At 44.9% G+C, this 25294-nt stretch overlaps 2 protein-coding genes and 1 pseudogene across 9 annotated transcripts in view; 1 reads left to right on the forward strand and 2 right to left on the reverse strand.

Annotated features, from left to right (window-relative positions):
* LOC105492916 (zinc finger protein 641) overlaps positions 1–12792 on the forward strand; it is a 57868-nt gene extending 45076 nt beyond the window's left edge. Inside the window, exons 1-6 of one of the 8 annotated variants that reach the window (XM_011760292.3) lie at positions 4182–4315; positions 6964–7172; positions 7734–7825; positions 9778–9907; positions 10544–10657; positions 11507–12792. In XM_011760292.3, the coding sequence (XP_011758594.1) occupies positions 6989–7172; positions 7734–7825; positions 9778–9907; positions 10544–10657; positions 11507–12261 (1275 nt within the window). In that variant the 5' untranslated portion in view covers positions 4182–4315; positions 6964–6988 and the 3' untranslated portion in view covers positions 12262–12792. Of the gene's footprint in view, positions 1–4181; positions 4316–4882; positions 5057–6963; positions 7202–7733; positions 7826–9777; positions 9908–10543; positions 10658–11506 lie in introns of those variants that run through there. The other 7 variants (XM_011760288.3, XM_011760294.3, XM_011760293.3 and 4 more) reach the window with 7 other exon arrangements.
* Positions 12793–21662: 8870 nt separating this feature from the next.
* Positions 21663–22628, reverse strand: LOC105492918 (H1.7 linker histone). The gene has a single exon (XM_011760295.2). It carries the CDS (start codon positions 22626–22628, stop codon positions 21663–21665), a length of 966 nt encoding a protein of 321 aa, XP_011758597.2.
* Positions 22629–22954: 326 nt separating this feature from the next.
* On the reverse strand, positions 22955–23371 carry LOC105492920 (small ribosomal subunit protein eS25 pseudogene; annotated as a pseudogene).
* Positions 23372–25294: the final 1923 nt, after the last annotated feature.

A 25294-nucleotide genomic window follows, 5' to 3' on the forward strand; every position in this document is an offset into this window, starting at 1 on the left:
GCATAATATAAGGACATTTTGCATTTATTCCTTGTGATGTTTAAGACAAGGTTCTGTACAAGTACTGAAAACCAAAGCAAAAATGGACAAACGGGGTCACATCAAGTTAAAAAGCTTCTGCACAGCAAAAGAAGCAATCAACAAATTGAAAAGACAACACACAGAATGGGAGAAAATATCTGCAAACTACTCATCTGATAAGGGATTAATAACCAGAATACATAAGGATCTCAAGCAACTCTATAGGAAAAAAATCTAATACTCTGGTTAAAAAATAGGCAAAAGATTTGAATAGACATTTCTCAAAAGAATACACACAAATGAAAAACAGATGTATGAGAAGGTGCTCAATATTACTGATCATCAGAGAAATGCAAATCAAAACTCCAGTGAAATATCATCTCACTCCAGTTAAAAAGGCTTATATTCAAAAGACAGGCAATAACAAACGCTGGTAAGGATGTAGAAAAAAGGGAACCCTCATACACTGCTAGTGGGAATATAAATTAGTATAACTACTAGGGAGAACAGTTTGGAGATTCCTCAAAAAAACTAAATATTGAGCTCCCATATGATCCAGCAATCCCACTGCTGGGTATATACCTAAAAGAAAGGAAATCAGTTTATCAAAGAGATATCTGCATTCCCATGTTTGTTGCAGCTCTATTCACCATAGCCAAGATTTAGAAGCAATTTAAGTGTCCATCAACAGATGAATGAATAAAAAATAAGTGGTACTTCATATGACCCAGCCATCCCATTACTGGGTATATACCCAAAGGATTATAAATCATGCTGCTATAAAGACACATGCACACGTATGTTTATTGCGGCACTATTCACAATAGCAAAGACTTGGAATCAACCCAAATGTCCATCAGTGACAGACTGGATTAAGAAAATGTGGCACATATACACCATGGAATACTATGCAGCCATAAAAAAGGATGAGTTTGTGTCCTTTGTAGGGACATGGATGCAGATGGAAACCATCATTCTTAGCAAACTATCGCAAGAACAGAAAACCAAACACCGCATGTTCTCACTCATAGGTGGGAACTGAACAATGAGATCACTTGGACTCGGGAAGGGGAACATCACACACCGGGGCCTTTCATGGGGAGGGGGGAGGGGGGAGGGATTGCATTGGGAGTTATACCTGATGTAAATGACGAGTTGATGGGTGCTGATGAGTTGATGGGTGCAGCACACCAACATGGCACAAGTATACATATGTAACAAACCTGCACGTTATGCACACGTACCCTAGAACCTAAAGTATAATAATAATAAAAAATAAAAAAATAAAAAATAAAAATAAAAAAATAAAAAAAAAAGAATAAGTGGTACTTATATACAATGGAGCACTATTCAGCCATAAAAAAAGAATGAGATTTAGTCATTTGCAACAACATGGATGGAACTGAAAGTCATTATGTTAAGTGAAATAAGCCAGACACAGAAAGACAAACATCACAAGTTCTCACTTATTTGGAGGATCTAAAAATCAAAACAATTGAAACCCTGGAGATAGAGAGTAAAAGGATGCTTCCCAGGGGCTGGGAAGGGTAATGGGGGAATGGGGACAGTGAGGATGGTTAATGGGTACAAAAAATAGTTTGAATGAATCAATAAGACCTAGTATTTAATAGAACAACAGGGTGACTATAGTCAATAATAACTGTACATTTTAAAGTAACTAAAAGAGTATAATTGGATTGTTTGTGACACAAAGGATAAATGCTTGAGGGGATGGATACCTGATTTCCATGATGTGATTATCATGCATCGCATACCTGCATCAAAATATCTCGTGTACCCCATAAAGACATTCACCTATTATGTAACTACACAAATTTAAAATTACAAGTTATTTTTAAAAAGAAAAGATTCTGATATAAAGAAATAGTATACATTTAGCCTCTTTTCTTTTTTTTGAGACGAAGTCTCACTCTGCTGCCCAAGCTGGAGTACAACGGCACGATTTCCGCTCACTGCAACTTCCACCTCCTGGGTTCAGGTGATTCTCCTGCCTCAGCCTCCCGAGTAGCTGGGACTACAGGCACGTACCACCATGCCCAGCTAATTTTTGTATTTTTAGTAGAGACGGGGTTTCACTATGTTGGCCGGGCTGGTTTTGAACTCCTGACCTCGTGATCCGCCCGCCACGACCTCCCAAAGTGCTGGAATTACAGGCGTGAGCCACTGCGCCTGGCCTTTTTTTTGTTTTGTTTTTTTTAAGGAAACAATCTCACACTGATTTGTTTCCCAAAACAGTCGAGGAGAGTTTGAGCTATTATAATATCTATCGGTTCTTTCCAAACATTCTTTTCAGGTAAAGTCAGGTTTAGGTACTTGGTTATGTTCAATTTAACTCTGCGTGACAGAGGCAAGGCTGTGTCCACCAGCCCCCATTTCCTTTTCTAGGAGGCACACATACTTTATTCCCAGCCACCCTGCTGGGTGGGGCCATGTAACCATGCGCATAAATTCCCGCTAAGGCATTGGGGTGAAAATGATACACAGCACTTCCAGGACTGGCCCCTAATATCTCTGACAAGTTAACCACAGCCAGCCTCCCTTATCTGAGGGCCACAGATTTGGCTACATTACCAAGGCCTCAGGGCATGGTAGAACCACCAAATGCAAGAAGCCTGGTCCTTCAATGAATGCAAGAAGTACAGACCCCACCCTCTGGCCCCAACCAACTTGTTACCACACTGTGACTTGTATGAACATAAGCCTTTCTGGAGTCAAGGTCCGAGATACTGGTTTTGCTAGCCTACCCCAATTAACACATCTTATATTTATCACCAGTGGTAGCATAAGTGAAAAGAATCCCTGGACTTAGTTCCAGACCTGGGATAAAAATTCTGGCTCTACTACTCCCCCCACGTCCCCCCATGATCTGCTCCTAGAATATGCTCTATACCCTTCCCAACTGCGTGTCTACTGCATTTTCCTCTTTTTCACTACAGAGCCCTCCCAACTCTTCTCTGCCTCACGATTTCTGTCAGAGGGAGGCCTTCTCTGACCTCCGTTGCATACATGCTCACTTCTCTTTGCTCCAAGTGCAGCGTACATTCCTCTGTTTTAGCATCTACTATGTTTTATTGCAAATATTTGTTGACGTGTGGTTCCCCAGACTGTGAATCCTTTCTTTAATTTCCCGCATTTAGTTACAGTGTCTGGCGCATGTAGAAAATAAATATGTATTAAAGGAATGGTTGTCACATATGACCTTAAGTGAGTCACTTATTTTTTAAGTCTACTAAATAAAATTTTTCAAAATTGTTGTAATGATGAAATAAGGAATGTGAATGTGACTTGTAAGTTATAAACAGATTCTAACAGTAATGGGTTTACTCACTGTTTGTAGGCCCTTCTCATCTTTTCCAGTCAAATCCATCTTAATGCTCCAAGGTAGCACTATCCAACAGAAATATAATGCAAGCCATATTTGTAATTTTAAAACTATTTGTAGCCACATTTAAAAAGTTAAAACCAAGTGAAATTAATTTTAATATATTTAACCCAATATACCCAAAATATCAGTTTTTAAATTAAATCTTCTAAATCTTCGAACACATCTCTGTTCAGACCAGCCACATTTGGAGAGCTCACGTGTCACCTGCGGCTACGGCTCCCGCAAATTGGACAGCAGCCGCAAGGCCTACTTCAAATAGCAACCTGACTTCCCCTTAGGCAGAATGAGTGACTCCTCTTCAGTGTCTCTCAAGCCCTTTATCCTATTGTGAAAACTAGAGAGTAAGCTACTTGAGGAATTCCAGACTCTTGTCTGGAGAAACCACTCTCGGCCTCGGTCTGGCCTGTATCGGGCCGTTATGCAATTCCAGGTAACTGATGAACCCCTGAGGACACAACTCCGTGGGAGGCCCCGTAGCCAGAGCGGAAAATGGTCAGTCTGGCAAGAGTGCGGGCAAGTGGCCACGGCAGGCTGCTATCCCGGTGCCCACCGCCCTCCAAGCGCCTCGGGCCGTACCCTCCCCAAGGCAGGGGGCGCGGAGGTCCCGGGTTCGGCCAATTCGGGGGCGCCTCAGCCGCAGCCCCTCCCCGCTCCCACGCGTCTCCCTCCCACGCCCCTCCCTCCCACTCCCCGCGCCTCCGCCGCCGCCGAGCCCCGGAAGCGGGCGGGGATTTCCTGTGCCCGCCCCGCCCGCGCCCGCCGGGCCGCCGTCTCCGCCTGTCTCTGGCTCTGCCGGCCGCCGGCTCCCAGACGCAAGCGGAGGGCGGAGGGGAGGGGCAGGCGGCGCCCGGGAGGGAGGCACCGGGCCGCGGGCCAAGCCGACCGGGGGTGAGTGGAGCCGGGCTGGAAGGAGCTGCGGCTGGAGGGAGGGACTCCTGGCTTCCCGGGGCGGCGGGTGGGGGCTCGGTCACCCATGGGGGCGGGGAGGAGGATCGGCGCGGCTTCCGGGTTGCTGCCTTTCCCGGGGGTCTGCCCCGCTGACATTCTGTGCCCGCCCCTCGCCCTGTCTCCCCGTGCCCATCGCAGCTGTCAGGCCCTGCGGGCTTCCGCCGCTGTCACTCGCGCACAGGTTACCCCGTGGCTCCCTTTCTCTTCACTTGCTCATGCCCCAGCTAATGGGAAACCTGTTTTCTGACCTCACTTCCCCTGCTCCACTTCTGCCTTGCTCGGATTCTCTGAAATCTGACCCTTTCCAGGGGCACTGTGACAAGAAGGAGGGAAGAAGCAACCTTACCCCTGAGCAGGCTCCCGTCCCGCCCATGCCCCACCCGTGGCAGGGGCCAGGGTTCTCTGATGGACGGAGCACAACTCGTCCGTGTGCCCTTGGGCTACTCATTTTTATAACATGGCCCCTTTTCTGTTCATCAGCACTGGCTGCAAAAACTTCCTTTTGCAGGTCCCTTGCTACCCGTATGTGTGAAGAAAAGGGGGAAATGAAAGCCCTAGAACGCAGACTCCAGTGGGCATGGGATCATCCTGGAACCAGGAGAAACGAGGTTAGGGCTACCACCTTAACCGCCCAGGTGCTGGCTCTGCGTGAACATCTTAGGAAATGCAGGCTGAGGACAGGTACCCATCCCATCCTTTGCTGAGATTTTTGCTAGCACTTCCACGGATTTCTATCAGTGGTATAGAAAGGCTAACAGCTGGCCCAGTGGGCTCTACAGAAAGAGGCTTCCTATTAAGAGACTCTGCTACCTGGGGGAGATGGAGAAAGGGTTTGAGACAAGTGTCCAGATATGTAGCTAGAGGTAAAGCCTTCAGGGAGGATTTGCACAGGGGCTAGAGAACCAGAAAGATGGGATGAAGAGGGGGAATTAGTGCCCTGTGTGTTAAAAGTGGATACAGAGCTGGAATTCAGAGAAGAGAGCTAAAATGGAAGTTTCCCTTCATTGCTTTAGCAAAAATTTTCCTTTCTCATGAAAAGTCTCTGAAAAGGAAACCTCCAGGGTGCTCCCATGAGGCCCTGAGCCATCTTTGGACTTTTGAGATGAAAGGGGAATTTGTTTTTCCTGTGCATTGGCTTAGGGTTCCCACCTACCTCTTTTGTCAAAGACAAATAGGCAAGAAAATAGATGACTTGACATCTGTCATTACCTACCCTGGCCTTCAAGGTTCTTGCAAATGTTATTAAAAGGATGTAAGTAAGCCAGGATAGTTACCAAGTTTCTGACTGCTCTTGGAAGTCTTTCACGGACTCGAGTGTTTGGTTATTGAATAAGAATACCCAAAATATGTTGCCAAGCAGAAAGAGATTCTCAGATCTCAGATTATTTCTCTGCCATAAAGCCCTATCACAACAGAAGTGTGATCTATCCTGCTCTTAAGATGTCCAAAGAAAAAGAAGAGCCCACTATCTGGTTTTGTACACTGCAGGATTATTAATAATTAAAAAATAATAATAACCTAAATCTCTTCGCTTGCAATCAAGACCCATTTTTTCTGTTTGACCTATGTAGAGATAGAAGGGACCTCTGTTTTTATTCATTAGTAACATCATTCATCAGCCTTCTCCAGACCGAAAAAACTACATCCGACATTTTTAACTTTCCCAGTGGCTGTATTTCCCATCCCTTTCTTGACTTTCATGTCTTCTGATGGACACACCCTGGCTTCTCCATATGCTTCTTTCAAACTGAATATATTTTTCTAACGAGATCTGACTGGTGCCTGACAAACAGGTTTGTTCATCTGGGTCATGTTAGCAGTACTTCTTCCCCCTTTTCCAGCTCTGGTTCAAACTCTTTCTGTTCCTTTTTACTTTTCCTGATTACACTTCAGCTCCTCACTGACCAACAATTTCTCTTACTTGTTAGGGTTACTTTGGAGTCTTACACCTGCTTTCTAAGTTATTAGTTTTTCTACCGTATTTACTACCAGTTCTCATTGCCTTTTTGTTGAGGCTTGTCCCAAGTGAGGTACCTTTTGGCTCAGCCTCATGAAAGAGGTGTGTGCTCATGATACAAATACGCCCCTTGGTTGGGACTTCTACCTATAGTAATCATTTCATTCTAAACTGATGAGACTGTGATTTGTGGCAGAAAATCTTCTGTGTGATTACATCCATCTTGTTGAGTGCAGGTCTATGTGTATTTCTTCCTGTATGTTTCCAAACTGCTTACTTTCCTGTACTTCATGTGCTTGAAATTAAATGGATAGCCTTTGAATTTCTGGGACAGTTCTTTTTTTTTAAATGAACTTCTTCTAATCTTCAGGTATATTCTGTTTCCATCATGAGGTCCACAAAATACCAGTTAGTGGCTTTGCTACATAGCACCTGCCAATTTCTTAGTTCCTCCAGGAAGCTTGGTGCAGGCTCAGTTGATCGGAACACATCAAGCTTTTAAAGTTCATCTTCCAGCAAGCTCCTCCTATCTAGTTTCATCTATTATCCCTGGGCCTGTTCTTCATAACTCCCTTAGGAATATCACTCTTTTCCCATTTTCATGGGCATTGCTGATATGAATTTGTTCCAGGTCACAATTTGGGTCTGCAGCAAAAATGCTTTCAGAACAGACAGCAGCTCTGGGGACAGGATGGGAATCAATCAATGTACAGCTGGATGGAGCAGAGCCCCAGGTGGAAAGGGGAAGCAAGGAAGAGGGGCCATGGAGAACAGCACCAGGGCCTCTGGAGCACCTGTGCTGCGACCTTGAAGAGGAGCCACAGTCCCTTCAGGAGAAGGGTGAGAGCCCACAGTGTGTGGGAAGCACAGTGCGTAGTCTCCTAATATTTGTTCCAGAAGTAGGGCTAAAAATCTCCAAATTGCCATGGACTAAATAGCATAAACTTTACCAGGACCAGTCCATTCTTTTTGAGACCTGGTCACAGGTACAAAATAGGCTTCTGAATTCAGCAAACCATGCAACTGGGCTTCTCTTGTTTCTTCATAATTACTCCCTCCACATACAAATGCATAATTAGTGATACTGAATGAGGGAGATGAAGGAAATGACAGCAACCTGATTACCGTTGGATAACTCACTCAGTAAGCTGCACTTTACTAGATGAAAATTACATTCAAGTACTGTAAATTCAAACTATAGCTAGTCTAACTAAAAGCCATCTGATACCCTTTCAGAACATTTTGAGTGATGGCCTTCTCATCTACATTTACGCATTTGAGTTTTACCAGCGGGCATAGATACAGAAGCTGTGGCCCTTAAGCCTCTCTAAAATGGGGCCCAGGCCCTATTGAGAAAGGGTAGATAGTTATTCTCTAATGTTTCTTCTCTCTCCTCATCAGCTCAGTCTGCTCCCTGGGTTCCTGCAATTCCCCAGGAGGGGAACACTGGAGACTGGGAGATGGCAGCTGCACTTCTTGCAGCTGGATCACAGGTGAGCTCTGCTTCCTTTGGCCTCTCCTGTGGTCCCATCACTGGTGCCTTTGTATTGCTTTCGCAGCAGCCCATTGATGAGTTGCCTCATATGATCATCAATGGTATGTTCATCTTATAACTGAATAGAATCTATCCCTTTCCAAGGGATCATAAGACCCTTGGAAAATTAAATGGAGCCACAAGAAAGGGAATTCTTGAGGTTAGGGTTTTTTGGGGTTTTGTTTGCTTTGTTTTTTGTTTTTGAGACAGAATCTCACTGTGTCGCCCAGGCTGGAGTGCAGTGGTACGATCTTGGCTCACTGCAACCTCCACCTCCTGGGTTCAAGCAATTCTCCTGCTTCAGCCTCCCAAGCAGCTGGACTACTGGCACATGCCACCACACCTGGCTAATTTTTGTGTTTTTAGTAGAGACAGGGTTTTGCCACGTTGGCCAGGCTGGTCTTGAACTGCTGACCTCAGGTGATCTGCCCACCTCAGCCTCCCAAAGTGCTGGGATCACAGGTATGAGCCACCGTGCCTAGTCAAGGTTAGGGTTTTTAATGGATGGCTGTGTTTGTTATCCACAGGAGGATTTTAAGAATAACTACCTTCCCTTAGGAAATAAATCTGGAAAGATTAGGAAAAGAGGACCTGAAGAAAGCTTAGAAGAACCTAAAGTGGAAGGATTGGGTGGATGATGGAACATTTATGGAAAAGAAGAGGAAGAAGGATATAAAGAGGGGCAGAACCTGGGAGGAAAATAGGTTTAGATTCAGAAGGCAATAGGAGAGCTGTGGAAAGCTAATAATAATAGTGTTAGTACTAATAGGAGTACACCCCCAGAGTGCTTATCACGTATGCCATTTTCTGGGTGCTGTATGTATATTAACTCATGTAATTCTGAGAACAACTCAAGTTACCCAATTTTACAGATGAGAAAATGGGGCAGGGAGAGATTAAGGCACTTGTGTAGGGTCATGCTGTGAGAAAGTGGCAAAGCTGAGTCACTTGGCTTCAGATTCTGAGCTCCTAACCACCATACTGTGCTGCCTAAAAATATAAAGATATGGCCAGGCACGGTAGCTCACGCCTGTAATCCCAGCACCTTGGGAGGCCGAGGTGGGCGAATCACGAGGTGAGGAGTTCGAGACCAGCCTGGCAACATGGTGAAATCCCGTCTCTACTAACAATACAAAAAAATAGCTGGGTGTAGTGGTGGGTGCCTGTAATTCCAGCTACTCAGGAGGCTGAGGCAGGAGAATCGCTTGAACTTGGGAGGTGGAGGTTGCAGTGAGCCGAGATTGCGCTACTGCACTCCAGCCTGGGTGACAGAGTGAGACTCCGTCTCTAAATAAATAAATAAAAAAACAAAAAACAAAGCAAACAAAACCCCAAAAAACCCTAACCTCAAGAATTCCCTTTCTTGTGGCTCCATTTAATTTTCCAAGGGTCTTATGACCCCTTGGAAAGGGATAGATTCTATTCAATTATAAGATGAACATACCATTGATGATCATGTGAGCCAACTCATATCTTTAATGCTGTGGCAAGGGAGGCAAGAAAGAATGTTTTATCTGTAGCATTTTGTGCTGATAGAAAAGGCAAGGTCCAGTGGAAGGAGGAGGAAATGGTACACAATTTCTTCTTCAAAAGAGTAAGGCCAGGGAGAAGTGACTGAGTAGACACCTGTCAACAGAGGGGGTGATGAGTTTGTGGTGCCTCCAGCTTCTCATGGCCCCACTTGGGAAATTCCTCCAGTAACATTACACTCACTCACTCCTTGACCATCTACCTTCACTCTTCTCCTTATTTCCCCTTTACCAAAACTGTGTGCCCTACCCAGGGACTTCTGGGCAGCTCTTTTTTCAGATCATTTCTCACCCTCTCTCCTCTACTAAATTAGCCTTTCATACTGAATCACATTTTCCTTGAAAAACAGCTGCTGACAGAAGATGCTACATTTTGTTTCAGGGCCTGGTAACCATCAAGGATGTGTCACTGTGCTTCTCTCAGGAGGAGTGGCGGAGCCTGGACCCCTCTCAGACAGACTTTTATGGAGAATATGTCATGCAAGAAAACTGTGGGATAGTAGTCTCTCTGAGTAAGCATGACCTTCTCCAGCCACTAGAAGATTATACTCTGGGAGGACAGAGCCATCTGCTTCAGGGCTATTGGATAGTGTCTGTCTAGAACCCCTTCTGTGGCAGGGAATCTGTCTATGCTTCTGCCAGAGAAAGAACACTAGGGCCAATCCCAAGAGAATGAGAGAGTAAAGCATCATTAAAAATAAATAAATAAAAAAGCAATTGATGCTGAATTGTGGAGTACAGAACTTGAGGTTTTTCTTGGTTGGGAATTAGGAGGTTCTCACAAAGCAGAGAGAACTGGAACCGGGTCCTTGTAAACTTGGGAACCATATAGAGGAAGACAGGGATGCAGGGGGTAGGACTGTTGTAGGAGGACTAAAGTGAAGTTATGCCCAGAAAGGCCAGTTGGGCTGGAAAATCTGAGTGGAAGAAAACAGGTTCATTGGGAAGGAGAGTGATTTTCTAGGCAGAGAAGAGGGACTTAACAGAGATGGGTGGGGGAAGAGGTTGGGGTGGGGAGATGTTTCTTTCTTGACCTTCTTTTGTCTAGAGTTCCAAACAATAGGAAACAGTTTTTTGTTTGATGGTTTCAGAAATATAGAATTGCTGTTGAACTAATTGACAGCTCTGTTTTTCTTCCCCACGAGCAGGATTTCCAATTCCCAAACTGGACATGCTTTCTCAACTAGAAGGAGGAGAAGAACAATGGGTCCCTGACCCCCAGGACTTAGAGGAGAGGGACATTCTGAGGGTCACATATACAGGTAAGAACCTAGAATAGGCTTTCAGCCATTTCCTTCACAGTTCAGGGCATCATCATTCCATGTTCGTCTCATCCCTACTCTGCCTCAGTTCCAGAGACGAAAGGTTTAGAGATCTTTTTCTTCAAAAGCAAGGGAGCGTAGCGGCATGGTGTAGTAGGCACTTTGTGGATTGGAATTCTGGACTGTACTTGTGGGACCTTTGAAAAGTAATAAAACTCCCTTTGGTTTCTTCATCTGTGAATTATTGTGAAAATTAAATATACGAATATATTAGAATATTAGAACAGAACAGTGCCAAGCACGTAATAGGCACTCAATAAATGTTAGTTGTGGATATTGTTGTCAACCTCCCACCCATTTCAGGAATGCCTTGAGGATTGCTGACAGTTGTCATTCAGCCAGTGACAATTGCAGCACATTCTGTAACCCTCTCCATCTATGCTTAGATAGCAGATGCTGATTAATAGTAATATATAGTAGTAAATAAATAATGGTAATAAATAATAACAATAGCATATACCATTTACTACGTACTTAAACTATGTGCAGGTCCTGTGCTATCTATCTTATAACCACCTGAGAGAGAGGTATTTCTTCCCATTTTACAGAAGAAATGAAGGTTTAGAGACGTTAAGTGGGAAAGCTGAGATTCCATCTTGGGTAATCTGCCTCCTAAGCCTAGGCTTTTAACCTCTATATCTGTTGCACTATCTTGTACGACATTAGACTATGTTCTCTCAGCCCTTCTGGGGTCAAGTCTGGGCGCTGGCAGGTATCAGACAACCTCATTTGTGACTTAGGAAATGTTGTGACTCTTCTCTTGGGGTTGGTATTTCCCCTTCTCCACAGGAGATGGAAGTGAGCATGAGGGGGATACCCCTGAACTAGAAGCAGAACCTCCCAGAATGTTATCCAGCGTTTCTGAAGATACTGTTCTCTGGAACCCAGAGCATGATGAGAGCTGGGATTCCATGCACAGGAGCTCCAGAGGAATGCTCCTGGGGCCCCCTTTTCTTCAGGAAGACGGCTTCTCAAACCTGCTGTGTAGCACAGAGATGGATTCCCTGTTAAGACCCCACACATGCCCCCAATGTGGGAAACAGTTTGTGTGGGGCTCCCACCTTGCCAGGCATCAACAAACACACACTGGGGAGAGGCCCTACAGCTGCCTCAAGTGTGAGAAGAGCTTTGGGCGAAGACATCACCTCATCAGGCACCAGAAAACCCACCTACATGACAAGCCCAGCAGGTGCTCTGAGTGTGGTAAGAATTTCCGATGCAACTCCCATCTGGCCAGCCACCAGAGAGTGCATGCAGAAGGCAAATCCTGCAAGGGCCAAGAGGTTGGAGAGAGCCCTGGCACAAGGAAACGGCAGCGTGCCCCACCCGTGCCAAAGTGTCACGTGTGCACTGAATGTGGGAAGAGCTTTGGCCGAAGGCACCACCTTGTGAGACACTGGCTGACCCACACTGGGGAGAAGCCCTTCCAGTGCCCTCGCTGTGAGAAGAGCTTTGGCCGAAAACATCACCTGGACAGGCATCTGCTGACCCACCAGGGACAAAGTCCCCGGAACAGCTGGGACAAAGGAACATCTGTCTTTTGAAATCTGTTTCCACTACAGCTACGGTCAAGTCTATCAGCTGGTGCTACTAGGAGTCACTGCCAGGGCTGCCGTTCTTCTGAACCCCAGGGGCCAGAATCATGAGCCCTAACCCCATCCCTAGAAAGATGAGGTCCCAGCAGTGGCCAGAGCATTTCTCACCAGTTCTGTGAGATAGCATATAAAAATAGAGTTCTTTGGGCAAAACTTTTGGAAACAATGCATCCTACATGGGCTGATATTCAGCCTGAGCCATTCTCAAGAGGAGAGTGGTACTGGCAGTTTATGGCTGAAATCCATTCTGATTTGTTGGAGTCTATGCTATACCAATTGTTAAATATTTTGAGTATCACTTTTGCATACTGTTACTATTTTCTCTCTATATATAGAGAAAGGCCATTTTAGCATAGTAAAGGCTCTGAAAATTTCTGCAGTAGACCAAACTGAAGATTCTATTAATGCAGTGTTTCCTAAATGTATTTGACCTCAGTATCCTTTCTATTTGCATCCCACAGAACCGGTGACTATAAAACACTCTGGTGAACACTGGGTTAGAGAGTAATGAGGAAATGAGACTTAGTGATCAGGCGTCCAGAGCCCCTCCTTTTATCCATATGAAAGCCAGCGGGGCCAGGCCTTGTTTCTGTGTGGGTCTGTCTGCCTTACCCCAGTCAGCAGTATATACATCTACACCTCTCACCCTCACCTGCTGAAAAACATAGTAACCTTTTTACCCCTTATTCCTACTCCCTTCATCCTGCACATACATATATCCAGCTGAGAAATCACACTACAAGGCTAAGAGATGACCTAATACCCCCAAATGACCCAGGTCCACACAGAAAAAAAAAAAAAAAATTACCCTCTTGAGCAGACCCCTCTCTCCTCTTGACTGTCTTTTTGTGTCTTGTGTATTTGTGTGCAGGGTCTTTGAAGAGAGCATGCTATGTGCAAACTGTACAAGCTAGGTTTTCTAGGGGCTGTGTTCTGGGGATGAGGGTAGTGGGGATTATAGGGGTTTCTGTTTCAAGACAGGAAGCAGTCTGATTAGGGAGCACTAGTGGAAAGGGTTAAATGACAGGTTAAGTTGTGGGAGTTGAGTACAAAGCTTTCCCAGTTATTGCTGAGATCAAGACAGTTGTAAATGTGTGTGTCTAGGTCTGAATCTCTGGGCTGCAGATTGCTTTTAACTGGGCAGAGAAAAGTCTGGGGAGGTGAGCTGTTTCTTGTTGATTTCAGGCAAGAGGCACAGAAACTTTGTATTGAGTGGGGATTTTGTTTTAAGTGCTGGAAAATTAGAGCAGGAATTACCATGTTTGCAAGTTGTTGCCATCACTCTTGTTTGACTTTGCCGCATCAAGGGGCAAGAGTTATTCTTGAAGATCTCATTCTCCCAGAAACAGAACTTTAGGGGAAATGGCTGTGGCTTAGCTTTTCAGCTGATGCAGGGTAATGAGCTTTCTGGTTGGTTTTCCATTTCTGGAAAGATGTCCACACTGAGACCCTTAACTCTAGGGCTTGCATAAGTATTCTAGCATCGTTAGTTGGTCATTTTTTCTCTTTATCAATGATTGTGTTAATATCAATCTTATAACTTAAAAATTATCTTGTATGCAAGAGCAGTTTGGTGTTAGGGAGGAAGAGGAGCAAAGTGGGATATTTTCTTTTTAATGCTTAGATATTGTTTCTTCCCTAAGATGTATTTCACAACCACAATTGGTGGAGTGAACCAGAGAGGCAAGAGGAAGTGAGTTGCAACAATTTAGTTTAGTGACTGTGCCTTTTGCAGGAAAAACTGGGTGAATCACAGCTCCTCAGAGTCCTGGACTCAATTAGAATTGAAGATAGACTTATTTTGCTGACTGGGCTTCTTAGAGTTTATGTGACTTGAGCAGCTTGGCCCCTGCCTCCTGCTACTCTGAGCAGCCTTCCTTCTTCCTGGAATGCACTTCTCTTGTTTATGATCCTATGAATAAGGCAAAATGGCCGGCCTTTGTAAGGCAGGTCTTGCCCTAGGTTCTCAGAATCAGGAGCATTTTAGGATCAGTATTAGGAGATGCCCCAGGGAGTAAGAAAGCATTGGGTTCAGTGATAAATCTGGACTCTGCCACTTCTTTTACTCTCCCTCTTTAAGACTAAAAGCTCTGCATAAGCAATGGTTCAGAACATGTCTTAGGTACAGACCTGTTGAATCTGACAGAAACCAGAAACGCACTTTTGAGAAAAAGACATTTGTAATTCACTCAGTTTTCCATACACATTTAGCAGGTTCAAAGCCTATCTGTGGAATCCCTAAACTGCCTTCAAAGAAAGGGAGTTACCCGGATCTAAAATGGTCATTATATATTTGTGTCAAGAGGCAAGGGTCACTAAATATTTTAAGGATTAAGGTACCAGAGGTATCAGTGTATAAGCATATAGTCTGGTCTTTAATTATGACAAGGGTATTGATTACATTCTACTCTCTGGGTTTCAAAAAGATCTGACATGCTGACAAATCCAGCTCCTCACAAATCTTGTTTGAAGGACTTGTGGGAAGTGGTATTCCTTACTATTAGATCACGCCTCTTAATAACTACATGTTAACGTCCAGCCTTTTATCTGTTTGAGTAATTGTAGGGATAGAAAGTGAAGCCCCCAGAGTTAGGTGCAAGTGTAGCACCCAGCTGAAAGGCATCATGGAGTCTAAGGACCTTCTACAGAAGGGGCAATCCTTTGGGTTGTTTCTGGTGTACCGCTGTCTTCTCTACCTCGGTCCAACACCACCTCCCTTGGACGAAAAATAAAACAAGCAACAGCTATCAGATGAGTGAATAGATTTGAATGATTTTTCCCACAGGGAATAAGCCTCAAATGTTCATGTTTCATCCTGTCCCCTTTAAAAAGAGTCTCTATGTTCTCTTTGGGCAAAATGTAAAACAGGGACATCCATCTTCAGGAACTTGTCACATTTTTCCATCTGTGTTGCCTCCACCCTATTCTGAGTATCCTCCCCTTTCCACCCCAACATAGTATCTTTCAAAGAATTCCTTGCATGGGATAATGTATCCCAAAGTGTTAGCTTTTCACAAGGCTATTTACACTTTAAGCCTTAGTTCTCACTGTAGAAGGAAAAACTTTTCCTTTGTCAAAGTAATGTTAATGGCTTTAGAGAACTAAAGAGGTGATAATTTGGGACAAAATTCCTCCCTTTCCAACATTCCTGCAATCAAACTACTGTTTCCTAGTTCCATAAAGGGCAGGTCCTGACTCAGACCTAGAGGCGCCAGAAGGCCAGTTCTTTCCATCTCTGTATTAGGATGAATGCACTGAATGGGAGTGGGTGGGGCTGGGCAATAACAGAAAAGTGAAATCCATTTATTTAGAGCCTTAGAGAGCCTCAGCTAGCAAAATTTCCCTCTGTTCCCTTGTGTGCCATACCAAACTGTGGCTCTCAAAATTTGGTCTTTGGGCCAGCAGCATAAATATCACCTGGAAACTTGTTTGAAATGCAAATTCTTAGCACCTGCCCCAGGAGGAGAACTGAATCAGAAACTTGGGAAGGAGCTCAACATTCAGTCTTTTAACATGCCCTCCAGGATGTGTGATATAAGCTAAAGTTTGAGAACCACTGGCTAGGGGGTTCATATTTCAAGCAGTGGTACCTCACTGTTTTCAAATGGATCTTCACACTCCTGTTGTCAGGTTTATTCTCTGCAGCCTCACTAGGCTAGACCTCAGTTCCATTCCCCTTAGTTGCAAGGTCGTCTTCCACTCTTAACTCATTAAAAGAACTGGGGCTAGTCACCAATATCAGAAACTGTGGTGGGGCAACTACCAAGACCCTATGATTGATTGGGGCTGGGGCTTCCAATATGGGCACTGAGGATACTTGGGTCCAGAAATCTGAAAGGACAGAAAGGAACAAACAACTCAAAGATAGAAAATCCCATGTAAAACTGAAAAACTGACATCCAAGGAAATGCTTCCCCTTTGCTTTGTCCTTTTCACTGGCTCTTCTGATAAAAGGCAGGTGGAATGGGCACCTAGCACAAAGGTAGAGTAAGGCCTGCTATGCCAAGCCCTTAAGGACCCATGTTTTCCAACATAAAAATTGGATTAAGGACCAACGAGGGGCCATGGAAGGGATTTCTAACCATGATTTGGCATACCCTATGGGCAAGGGCAGCAGGAATATCAGAGTAACCAGGGCATAAGAGGGAACTAGGTTTTTCTAGTAAGATTTGACACAAGCAAGATTTAAATCCAGACTCTGCTTACTAGGTAGAGGTTGTAACCAATGAAGCCATGGTACCCAAAATGCATTCTGTTGCTTAGAAGATTCTAACAGATTCAGGCTGTGGGGAGGAACCTGCCTTGCAGTCTCTGACCCTGCTACCTCCTCCAGTTCCTCTCCCAGGTGCACCTATGAGGATAGACTGAACTGACAGTTACAATTCTGCCCACAGGGCTTCTCCATGGTCAAAAGATTAGACCCCTAGGCTGAGACTTTCTTCAACTCCAGGCCTTATGCTCTCTCCCTCTTTCCTGCCACCACCTCCATTTTCCCAACAGGCAGCATTCTTCCTCTACTCTTTGTTCCTACTCTTTTTCAGATTTTTTGTTTGTTTGAGTTTTGCCTTGTTCTGACTGAGCAATAACATGCCTTTCCAAGGGCATTTGTTCTCTCCAATCCCCATCCTTCTTCCATTCTAGTTTCTCTCTTCAAATTTCTGGCCAATTCTATTCCATCATGGGCCCACTTACCACCTATTCCTCTGCCTACTGTTCAGTTTCTTTTCTATCAGCTTTAAGCCTACTAAGCAGGGGTCAATTCATACTTCCCACTTTCATCCTCCAAATTCTTGGTTTGGCTATAGCAATTCATCAGCCTCCTCACCACTCTGCCCCTTTCTCATACACACCCCCACAGGACCCCCCCACCACTCCACCCCCTGCCTAGTACTGCCAAATCTGATCCCTCCATTTCCTAGACGTTCTCCTTCCTTTCAGATAACTTCCAAAGTTGTTTTCCACTTTTCACCATTTTTAATTTACTTCCTTCCAGTCTCCTGTGACTCCTGAGAATCAAACTCTTAATTCTACAAGCAATTTTTTGTGTCCTTATTATGTGCCAGGCACTGGAATTTCAGGCCTGGGAAATCAAATGTGGCCCTTGCTCCTGCTCTCAGTGTGTTCTTCAGTCGAGCCCTCCCCCACTTTCCTGCCTTGTCTCTTGCCACCAGGCACCTGGGCATCGTCTTCCAGGAAACTTTGGGGATGAATGCCCACTTGCCATGCAGCCCAGCTGCTCTGTGCCTATCAGATTTCTAGCTATTATCTGAATTGGTTCCTTCTGATGAACTGTGAACTTCCTTGGGTTACCCAACAGGGGACTTATGGTCCCTGTCAGTTTAATAAAAGTGTTGGCTGTGTCACTTATTTCTTCTCTAGGTCTTCTCCTTCACTTTTCCCTCCATTCCTGCTCTTTGCTCCTGACAAAAAGACTACCACAGAACGGGGGAAGATAAGCCGCAGAATCTTCTGAGAACCACCTCATCTCACTGCCTGAAACATAAGCCTCCAGACACAACAGGTTGGGCCTTGCCACCTCCCTCTGGCATCCTGGCCCCCATATGCTCCTGAGTCAGCCAGACACTCGATCTAACCTGTAGAGGCTGGAGGATTGGGCTGGTGGTCTACTCCCAGGGAGCACTTCAGCAGCAGACTGCTGAGCAGGGCCAGGACTAGGGAGATTGCCCAGCACGTGAGTTTAAGGAGGCCCTCAGTTTCAAGGCCCTGCAAGGGCTGACCTTACTCTTGAAGATCTAAGAGTGCTGAGCTCAAGTCTGGAGCCACCAAGTGGTGGCGGTAGTGAGTGCGACTTGACCCCTTAGGCATGTTCGCAGTAATTGGATATTCCTGGGATTGAGAGCATAGGGTAGGGTAGGAAATGGTTGTGGGAGAAAACATGGAAAGCAGGTGTGGAGGTAGGGTCAGAAGCCACTGTCCATTAACTCAGTGACAAAGCCTCCCCTCTTGGACAGGAAGGGCCTGTGGTGAGTGCAACTCAAAGGCATGGCTCTTCCTCTACAGGAGTTGCCTTAAAAAGCCTCAAGCCTATTGCTTAGGGGATGAATGATCCTCAGATGCCTTGCAGCTTTCCTTACCCCAGCCAGATTGTTTTGTTGCCCCGGGCCTCATAAGTTTCCTTATTTTCTTGTGTTCACTTTTACTTCCCCTTGGCCACTTGGAGTCTGGTCTTTTCCATCACCAAAAAGGGAAGGAGGTAAGGGAATTGAGAAAAGGGAAAAGAGAAACACAGCCACTATGACTGTCCACTAGCTAGAAATCTGGCAGGCACAGGATGATATAAACTCCCACCAACACTGTAGATGAGTGCCTGTTTCCCCACAGCCTTACCAGTAGAGTAGGCTCTCAAACATTTGGATTTTTGCCCATCTGATTAAAAATACTTTTTATTTTTTTTTTGGTATTAATGTGTAGTATAGTTTAAATATGCATTTCTAAATTGGACCTTTTCATGTTTTTAAAAGGACATTTTTGTTTCTGTTAAGTGTTTTTCAAACAACCATTGAATATTTGTTCTAGAGGACATCTAACATTCGTTACAACTCAAGTCCAACAATGATGTGATCAGCATTACACTAAGCAGTTGAGGTAAAAGAAAAGCAAAGAATTGCATCAGGGTCATTCAGTTTGCTCTGACTAAAGTTAAATACCCAAATGTGCCACTCAAATGTGAGCTCAGAAAAGTGGAGATTATGTTTTATCCATTTTAGTATTCTCAGCACAGGGCCTAGAATCTTGCAGGCACTTAGTCATTAATGAATACTAGAGATGAGATTAGCTGTTCTTGGGAATGCCTCTGGCTGAGTACCCAGCCAACATTATGATCTTGATAATCTGGGTAGCTTGCTAACGAGATATGGTCATTTCTTATATTTCATTGGAGTACAGCCACCCTAAAGCTTATCAATGAAAAATAATCTGAGATGACCATTGTTAGCTATGTAAGGTCAAGATCTGGGTCTCTCATGTCTGCTACTGTTCCTGCATATGGTGGGCACTTAATAAATTGGATACATTTTGGTGAATGAATGGAAGTTTGAAATGAAGAAACCATCATAAAACAAATATAAGTGTGATGGTTTTTAGGAAATCTAGAAAACAAATTTTTCCCAGTATCATTAGATACTTAGAAGAAAAAGACTAATACTAGACCACCTAGTGTTGCAGCCTTCTTATTCAGTTTAGTGAGGTCTGAGTTCTTGTCCCACGACCAAGAAGAAGGCAAGTGGACACCAGAGAGTGAGTAAGGCAGAGTAGCATTTACTAAGCAACAGAAAAGCTCTTAGCAGCAAGAGGGGACTCAAAAGTGGGTTGCCAGAAATGGGGCTGAGTTATGGGTTTTTTATGTGGCAAAAAGAAGTCTTCTGTGGTTTCTGTCATAGTGGGAGGGGTAAAGTTCCCCCAGGGGTGTTGCACCATAGTGACTCCATCTTGGTTATTACCCAAGCGCCTTAGTGAAACCCATGGTGGTGGGGAGGTGCCCAAACCACAGTGCTAATGATATTACAATTAACTCTGGGTCGTGTTCAGGACATTTAGTTGATTTATTGTGCCTGTGCCTAAGTTGGGAAAGTCCCTTCTGAGCAGACATCCTGGTATAAGAGGAAATTCTTAACCACATTTCCATCTGCTAGTTACACCGTAGGGACAATACAGGTGCAGTCCCACGGGCGCCGTCTCTCTCCCAAGACCCTCCCTCTCTATCTATCTAGCCAGCCTCTAATTGCCTCCTCTCTCACTGGTTCTTTAGGTAAAAACATCCTAAGACTAGAAAGGGGGTAATACATCTGGCTATCATCAGGGCACTTGATTAACTTTATTCTAATTGTGTTCAGTAGACAATGTTTGATTTTCTCATTGCCTCTTTTCAGAGGCCTTCTTCCACTCACATTCATGTGCATAATAAACTTAATTACAACATGGGGAAATATCAAGTTCCGATCATCTATAGATGAAATAACGCTACAAGAATTCTGCAGTTACTAGGCTTTGCATAGGCTTAAAGCAGTGATTCTCAAGGGTGTGAAAGGGTAAATATTAGCATCACTTAAGGGTGGTTTTTTTTTGTTTGTTTGTTTTGTCTGTTTTAAATACACATACCCTGTTGCCCCTTGTAGGACATATCATACTAAGGAAAAGCTTGGTCAGGTATACCTGGAGAAAGCTCCCAGGAGGTTCTAATACCTTCCCACTGCCACTCTTACTTCTTTAAGAATAAAAAGCACTTCCCAGCCACTTCCATGTCCCCATTCCTTTGACTTCGGCTGAAAACAGCTACTCCTTTCCTTGAATCAGCTACTTTGACGTTTTACTTCCCTAGGAATCATTTCTGTGTCCTGTCAGCCTATGGCATGAGAACTACTCTTGCACTGTTCTTAATCCCTGCATTCAGAACTAAAATCATACATTTATTTCATACTTGTTACACAGTGCTCAATACATGTTGTTATTGTTAAGAAAAGCAAAAGACCTATTCATTATCTAGCCTTCTCCATCTCCTTGTATTTCTGCTATGCATTCTGTAAATCTTCATAATTTCCTCTTTAGGAGTTGGCACTTTCTCAGAAGATAATTTCCTTATTGCTGAATTTTGTCAAGCAAACCATTATGCCGTGATGTTTAAGTCCCCTTTTCATTTTAATGACATTTAAATCACTTAGACATCATCTTAGCTCAATCCCAACATTTTACCGAGAAGGAAACCAAGACCCCGAATGGTTAAGAAATGACTCAGCAAAGGTCAGACTAGCAGAACTTTGACTAGAATCCTGGTCTTAGTACATACTGGTCCAGTAGTTTTCTGCTGTAGCACATTACCACCCCGTCGGAAATTAATTATACACACATTTAACTCTCAGTGATGAGTACCTACCCTATGCCAGGCCCTATGCTGTATGCTTTCACACACTTACTTAACTGAGGATTAACCTAAGAATATTTTTTAAATTAAACTAGGTTATCAATTCAAGGCAAAAACTACAAACTCATTATAATCAATTTTGGGAGGACTTTGTCCTAAAAGGAATTTCAGGTAAGGACACTACGAATCAGTGGGGCCACTTAACTTAAAGACTGTCCACACTTTTCCCAATATGCCCTCCTCCCCAGAACTCAATTTGAATTTGCTAGAGTATCTAACAACTTCAACACTTGTTAAGCTGCTGGTTTTCCTCTGTTTTCTGTCCTTCTAAAAGATATTTCTCTGAGTTTTGCAGCAGGAACAGAATCTGTTAATTTACTCTCTTCGCTGCACGTTACCACCACCCACCCCTACCCTTCCAGGTGCGGCAAAGAGGAAACAGACACAAGGTGGTCCAGAGGTCCATTTCATTTCAATGAGTGTGAGAGCCGCTCTTCTTGGGGCCTATGGGGGAAAGGCATTTGTCCGTGGTGGGAGTGAAGCTGCTCCCACAAGATGCACTCCCGACTGCATTCCGAAGACCTTCAGATTTAGGGAAGGTCTTTGTGGAAGTCTTTAGTGGAGTCTTCCCCTGCCCGCTAGATGTCCGGTCGGTTTTAGCCGGCGTTGGCTTCTGGATGGTCCGCTGTGCGGGCTTCTTAGGCTCCTGCTTCTCTTCCCTGGGTTTGGAGCTTCGCCTCTTGTCCTTCCCTGACCTCGGCCTGGTGTGTTCCTTCACGGCCCGTCCTCGCCTCTCGCCTGCCGCTGTCGCTCCCGCTTCCACCTTGGCTCTGGCACACGGCGGCTCCTTGGCTCTCGGCCTCGCCCTCCTTATCCTCCTCGCCCTGGCATTGGCCTTGGCTTTCGCCCTCGCGTTCAGTCTCCACACTTCTCTGGCCTTCCTGGCCGCCTTGCGAAGGGGCTGGCGGCGCCTCCGTGAGCTCCGAGACGCGGCTGCGGTCCTCCGGCTAGCACGCGCGCCCTCCTCTTGCCTCGCGCGCCCCGGCTTTCTCCTGGGCTTGGAAACCTTCCAGACCCTGAAGCAGCCGGCGGCGTCGCTGCCGCTGACCCGGAGGAGCGTGGCCTTGGCCTGCCCTCTGGGCGCTTCGTGGCGGCCGCTCTTCCTGCGCACTTCGTAGCCGGCGTTTCCGAGCTCCTTCCTGAGAGCTGCCAGAGTCAGCCCTTTGTGAGCGGCGATGGCCCGGAGCACCAACTGGGACACTTTGAGCACGGACCGCGGGCAGCGCCTCGATGGTCCCCCGACAGTTTTTTCCGCTGGCGGCTGAGTGACTGAGTGGCCTCGAGATTCGCCACTGGGCCCAGGCGCCTCAGCCATGGCCCCACTCCCGCCTCTGCGGGGCCACTGGCTTTGGGCCTCACCAGTCAAGGCCTGTTCCATAGCTGAGGTGGACGGGGCCACGTCACAAAGGCGGGCCTGGCAGAGATTTTCAGGTCCTAATTATGAGGCTGGCAGATCTCACCCAGGGAGGGGCCCTTTTCACTTATAATAACCAATCAAATGCCACTTCCTTCTAGGTCTAAACCAATCAAAGTCTTCAGCGCCTGTCCACCCCCCAACAATCACCTATACAGTCTCCAGGGTTTTGTTCCCAAATCAAACTTACTGATCTTGATCTCCACCGCTTTCTTTTTATTTATTTATTTATTTATTTATTTATTTATTTATTTAATAAAGTTTTATTTTTCCAAATGTACAGTTGGTTGGACCTATTCATGCATCTTCACCAGCAGCTGGAGCATCTTCGCCCTTGGTATTTCTGGTGTAAATTACTTGAGCTCTGTGCTTTGAAACCAGTTTGATAAGTCCTTTACTAAGGAGCTCCTGAAGGGCTGCCCTGGCCAGGGAGCCTCGAATCTTCAGTCTCTCAGAGACCACAGCTGGGGTTATAAGTTTATAGTTGGGAACTTCCTTACAGAGTTTGTCGTAGGAAGCTTTGTCAAACAAGACTAAGTTATTGAGCTTGTCCCGAACTTTGCCTTTGGACCACTTCTTTTTGGCCTTGCCCCCAGATTTGTTCACTGGGTCTTTGTCTTTCTTGGCCGACTTTCCGGCGTCCTTCTTCTTGTCGTCCTTGGGCGGCATTGCGAAGCTCGGAGAGCAGCAGCGGACACCACAGGCTTCCTAAGATGTCGGACAAAAAGCTCCACCGCTTTCTTTAGTTGGCTATTTTGTGTGTGTATATGGTCCCGCACACCATCTACTCACAGTTCCTTAAGGTGAGAGAAGCTGCTCCCAACTATCCAAAACAAGCAACACACTGCCTGTAGAAAGCACACAGGGTAGCCCATGAAACACAACCCAGCCTAGAAACTACCACCTTTAATTCCACCAGTCAGGTATCTGAAGTCATGTCTCCCTAATTCTACACAGTGGATTCTGTGCAAGAGCATGAAGTAAAAGAAGGAACCAACTGTGTGGTCCCTCTAACCTAAACACTGATTCCCACACCTGGGAAATTTAGATGACGCATTCAATTGGACTGAAACAATCTAGACTTCACACCGCCTGAGGACACTGGTCTAATCCTTATTCTTTGAACATACTGTGTTTTTCTCCCTCTCATCCCCTCTCTTGGATTGCTCATCCTCTTTGTCTGCCCAGATAAGTCCTGCTCATCTTTCAAGGTACTGCTACATTATCCTTCTTCACTGAAGACTCCCCAAACTCTTTCAAATGACTTCTTCCCTCTTAACTACCACAACCACAAAAATTCCTTCTGCAATCTTATATGGCTTTTTCTTTATTTTAAATTAACTTGGCATTAGAGGGTATAATGTGACACAATATTTTTTAAAAAGAAAAAAACTTGGACTTGGAGCTGGAAGATATGGATGCATATCCTAGCTCTTTAGGAGCCATATGACATTAACAAATCCCTTAATATCAGCAGTGTGGCTGTGGGATGGATGTGCCCGCCATCTGACTTCTTACCTAACATCACATTCCCTTCCTACCAACATCACAGAATTATTGCAAAGTTTCAGAAGAGGTAGATAAGCAAGGGCTACCTAAATATAAGGAATAAATTTACTTTACTTTGAATGTTTCTGTCTTGTCTTTCCAACTAAATAAAAATATCCCCAAGAGCTATAGGCTTTGAACTTCTATGCCCCATGCTGCACCTAACAATATGCTTCATTATATATAGCAGACATTTAATTAAGCCTGCTTACATCATTCCTCTCTGGTGAGGAGAGTTTCTCTAGATTCAGAAAGAAACTTCCAGAAGATCAGGTGAAAGGAGCAGAGTGAATTTCAAAGGGTTGGAAATGAAGGGGGCCAAGTAAGGATTAGCTTCTCAAGGACCTATTTTGGATACAGTTATTTAGGAATAATTCAAAGAATTATTCTAAGAATACTTCAAATTGCCAAGCATATCATACTTTTCCAGAGGGCAATCACATACATTCGGCAGTCACAGGCTAGACAGTGACAGTTTCTTTTAAAAATCAAAACTCCAGGAAGTAGCTTAGACCAGTGCTTTGTTTTTTTTTTTTTTTTTTTGAGACAGAGTCTCGCTCTGTCGCCCAGGCTGGCGTGCAGTAGTGCAATCTCAATCAGGATCACTCCTGACCTCAAGTGATCCACCCGCCTTGGCCTCCCAAAGTGCTGGGATTACAGGTGTGAGCCACTGCATCCGGCCCGTATTTATTTATTTATTTATTTTTTGGTAGAGACGAGGTTTTGCCATGTTGGCCAGGCTGGTCTCGAACTCTTGGTCTCAAGCAATCCACCCACTTCAGCCTCACAAAGTGCTGGGATTATAGGCATGAGCCACTGTGCCCAGTCAGACCAGTGCTTCTTAAACTTCAATGTGCATATTTAGTACCCTGGGATACTCATAAAGTACAGATTCCAATTCATAGGTCTGAAGATAGGGCTAGAGGTTTTACCTTCTAAGAAGCTTCCATGTAGTTCCATCTGGTTAAAACATAGGTGTGTGTTGAGGGGCAGGGAGAGGGTGGTAGACAATGAGAAGGAAGTAGCAGGAGAAGGGACTGAAAAGGTAGGTAAGGGACGTTGTGAAGGACAACTAATGATAA

The sequence above is a fragment of the Macaca nemestrina genome, chromosome 10 (genome assembly GCF_043159975.1).
Source record: "Macaca nemestrina isolate mMacNem1 chromosome 10, mMacNem.hap1, whole genome shotgun sequence".
Classification (NCBI taxonomy): Eukaryota; Metazoa; Chordata; class Mammalia; order Primates; family Cercopithecidae; genus Macaca; species Macaca nemestrina.

Coding starts and splice junctions, on each gene's coding strand:
- LOC105492918 (XM_011760295.2), bottom strand. CDS start 22,628: ATGGAACAGGCCTTGACTGGTGAGGCCCAAAGCCAGTGGCCCCGCAGA.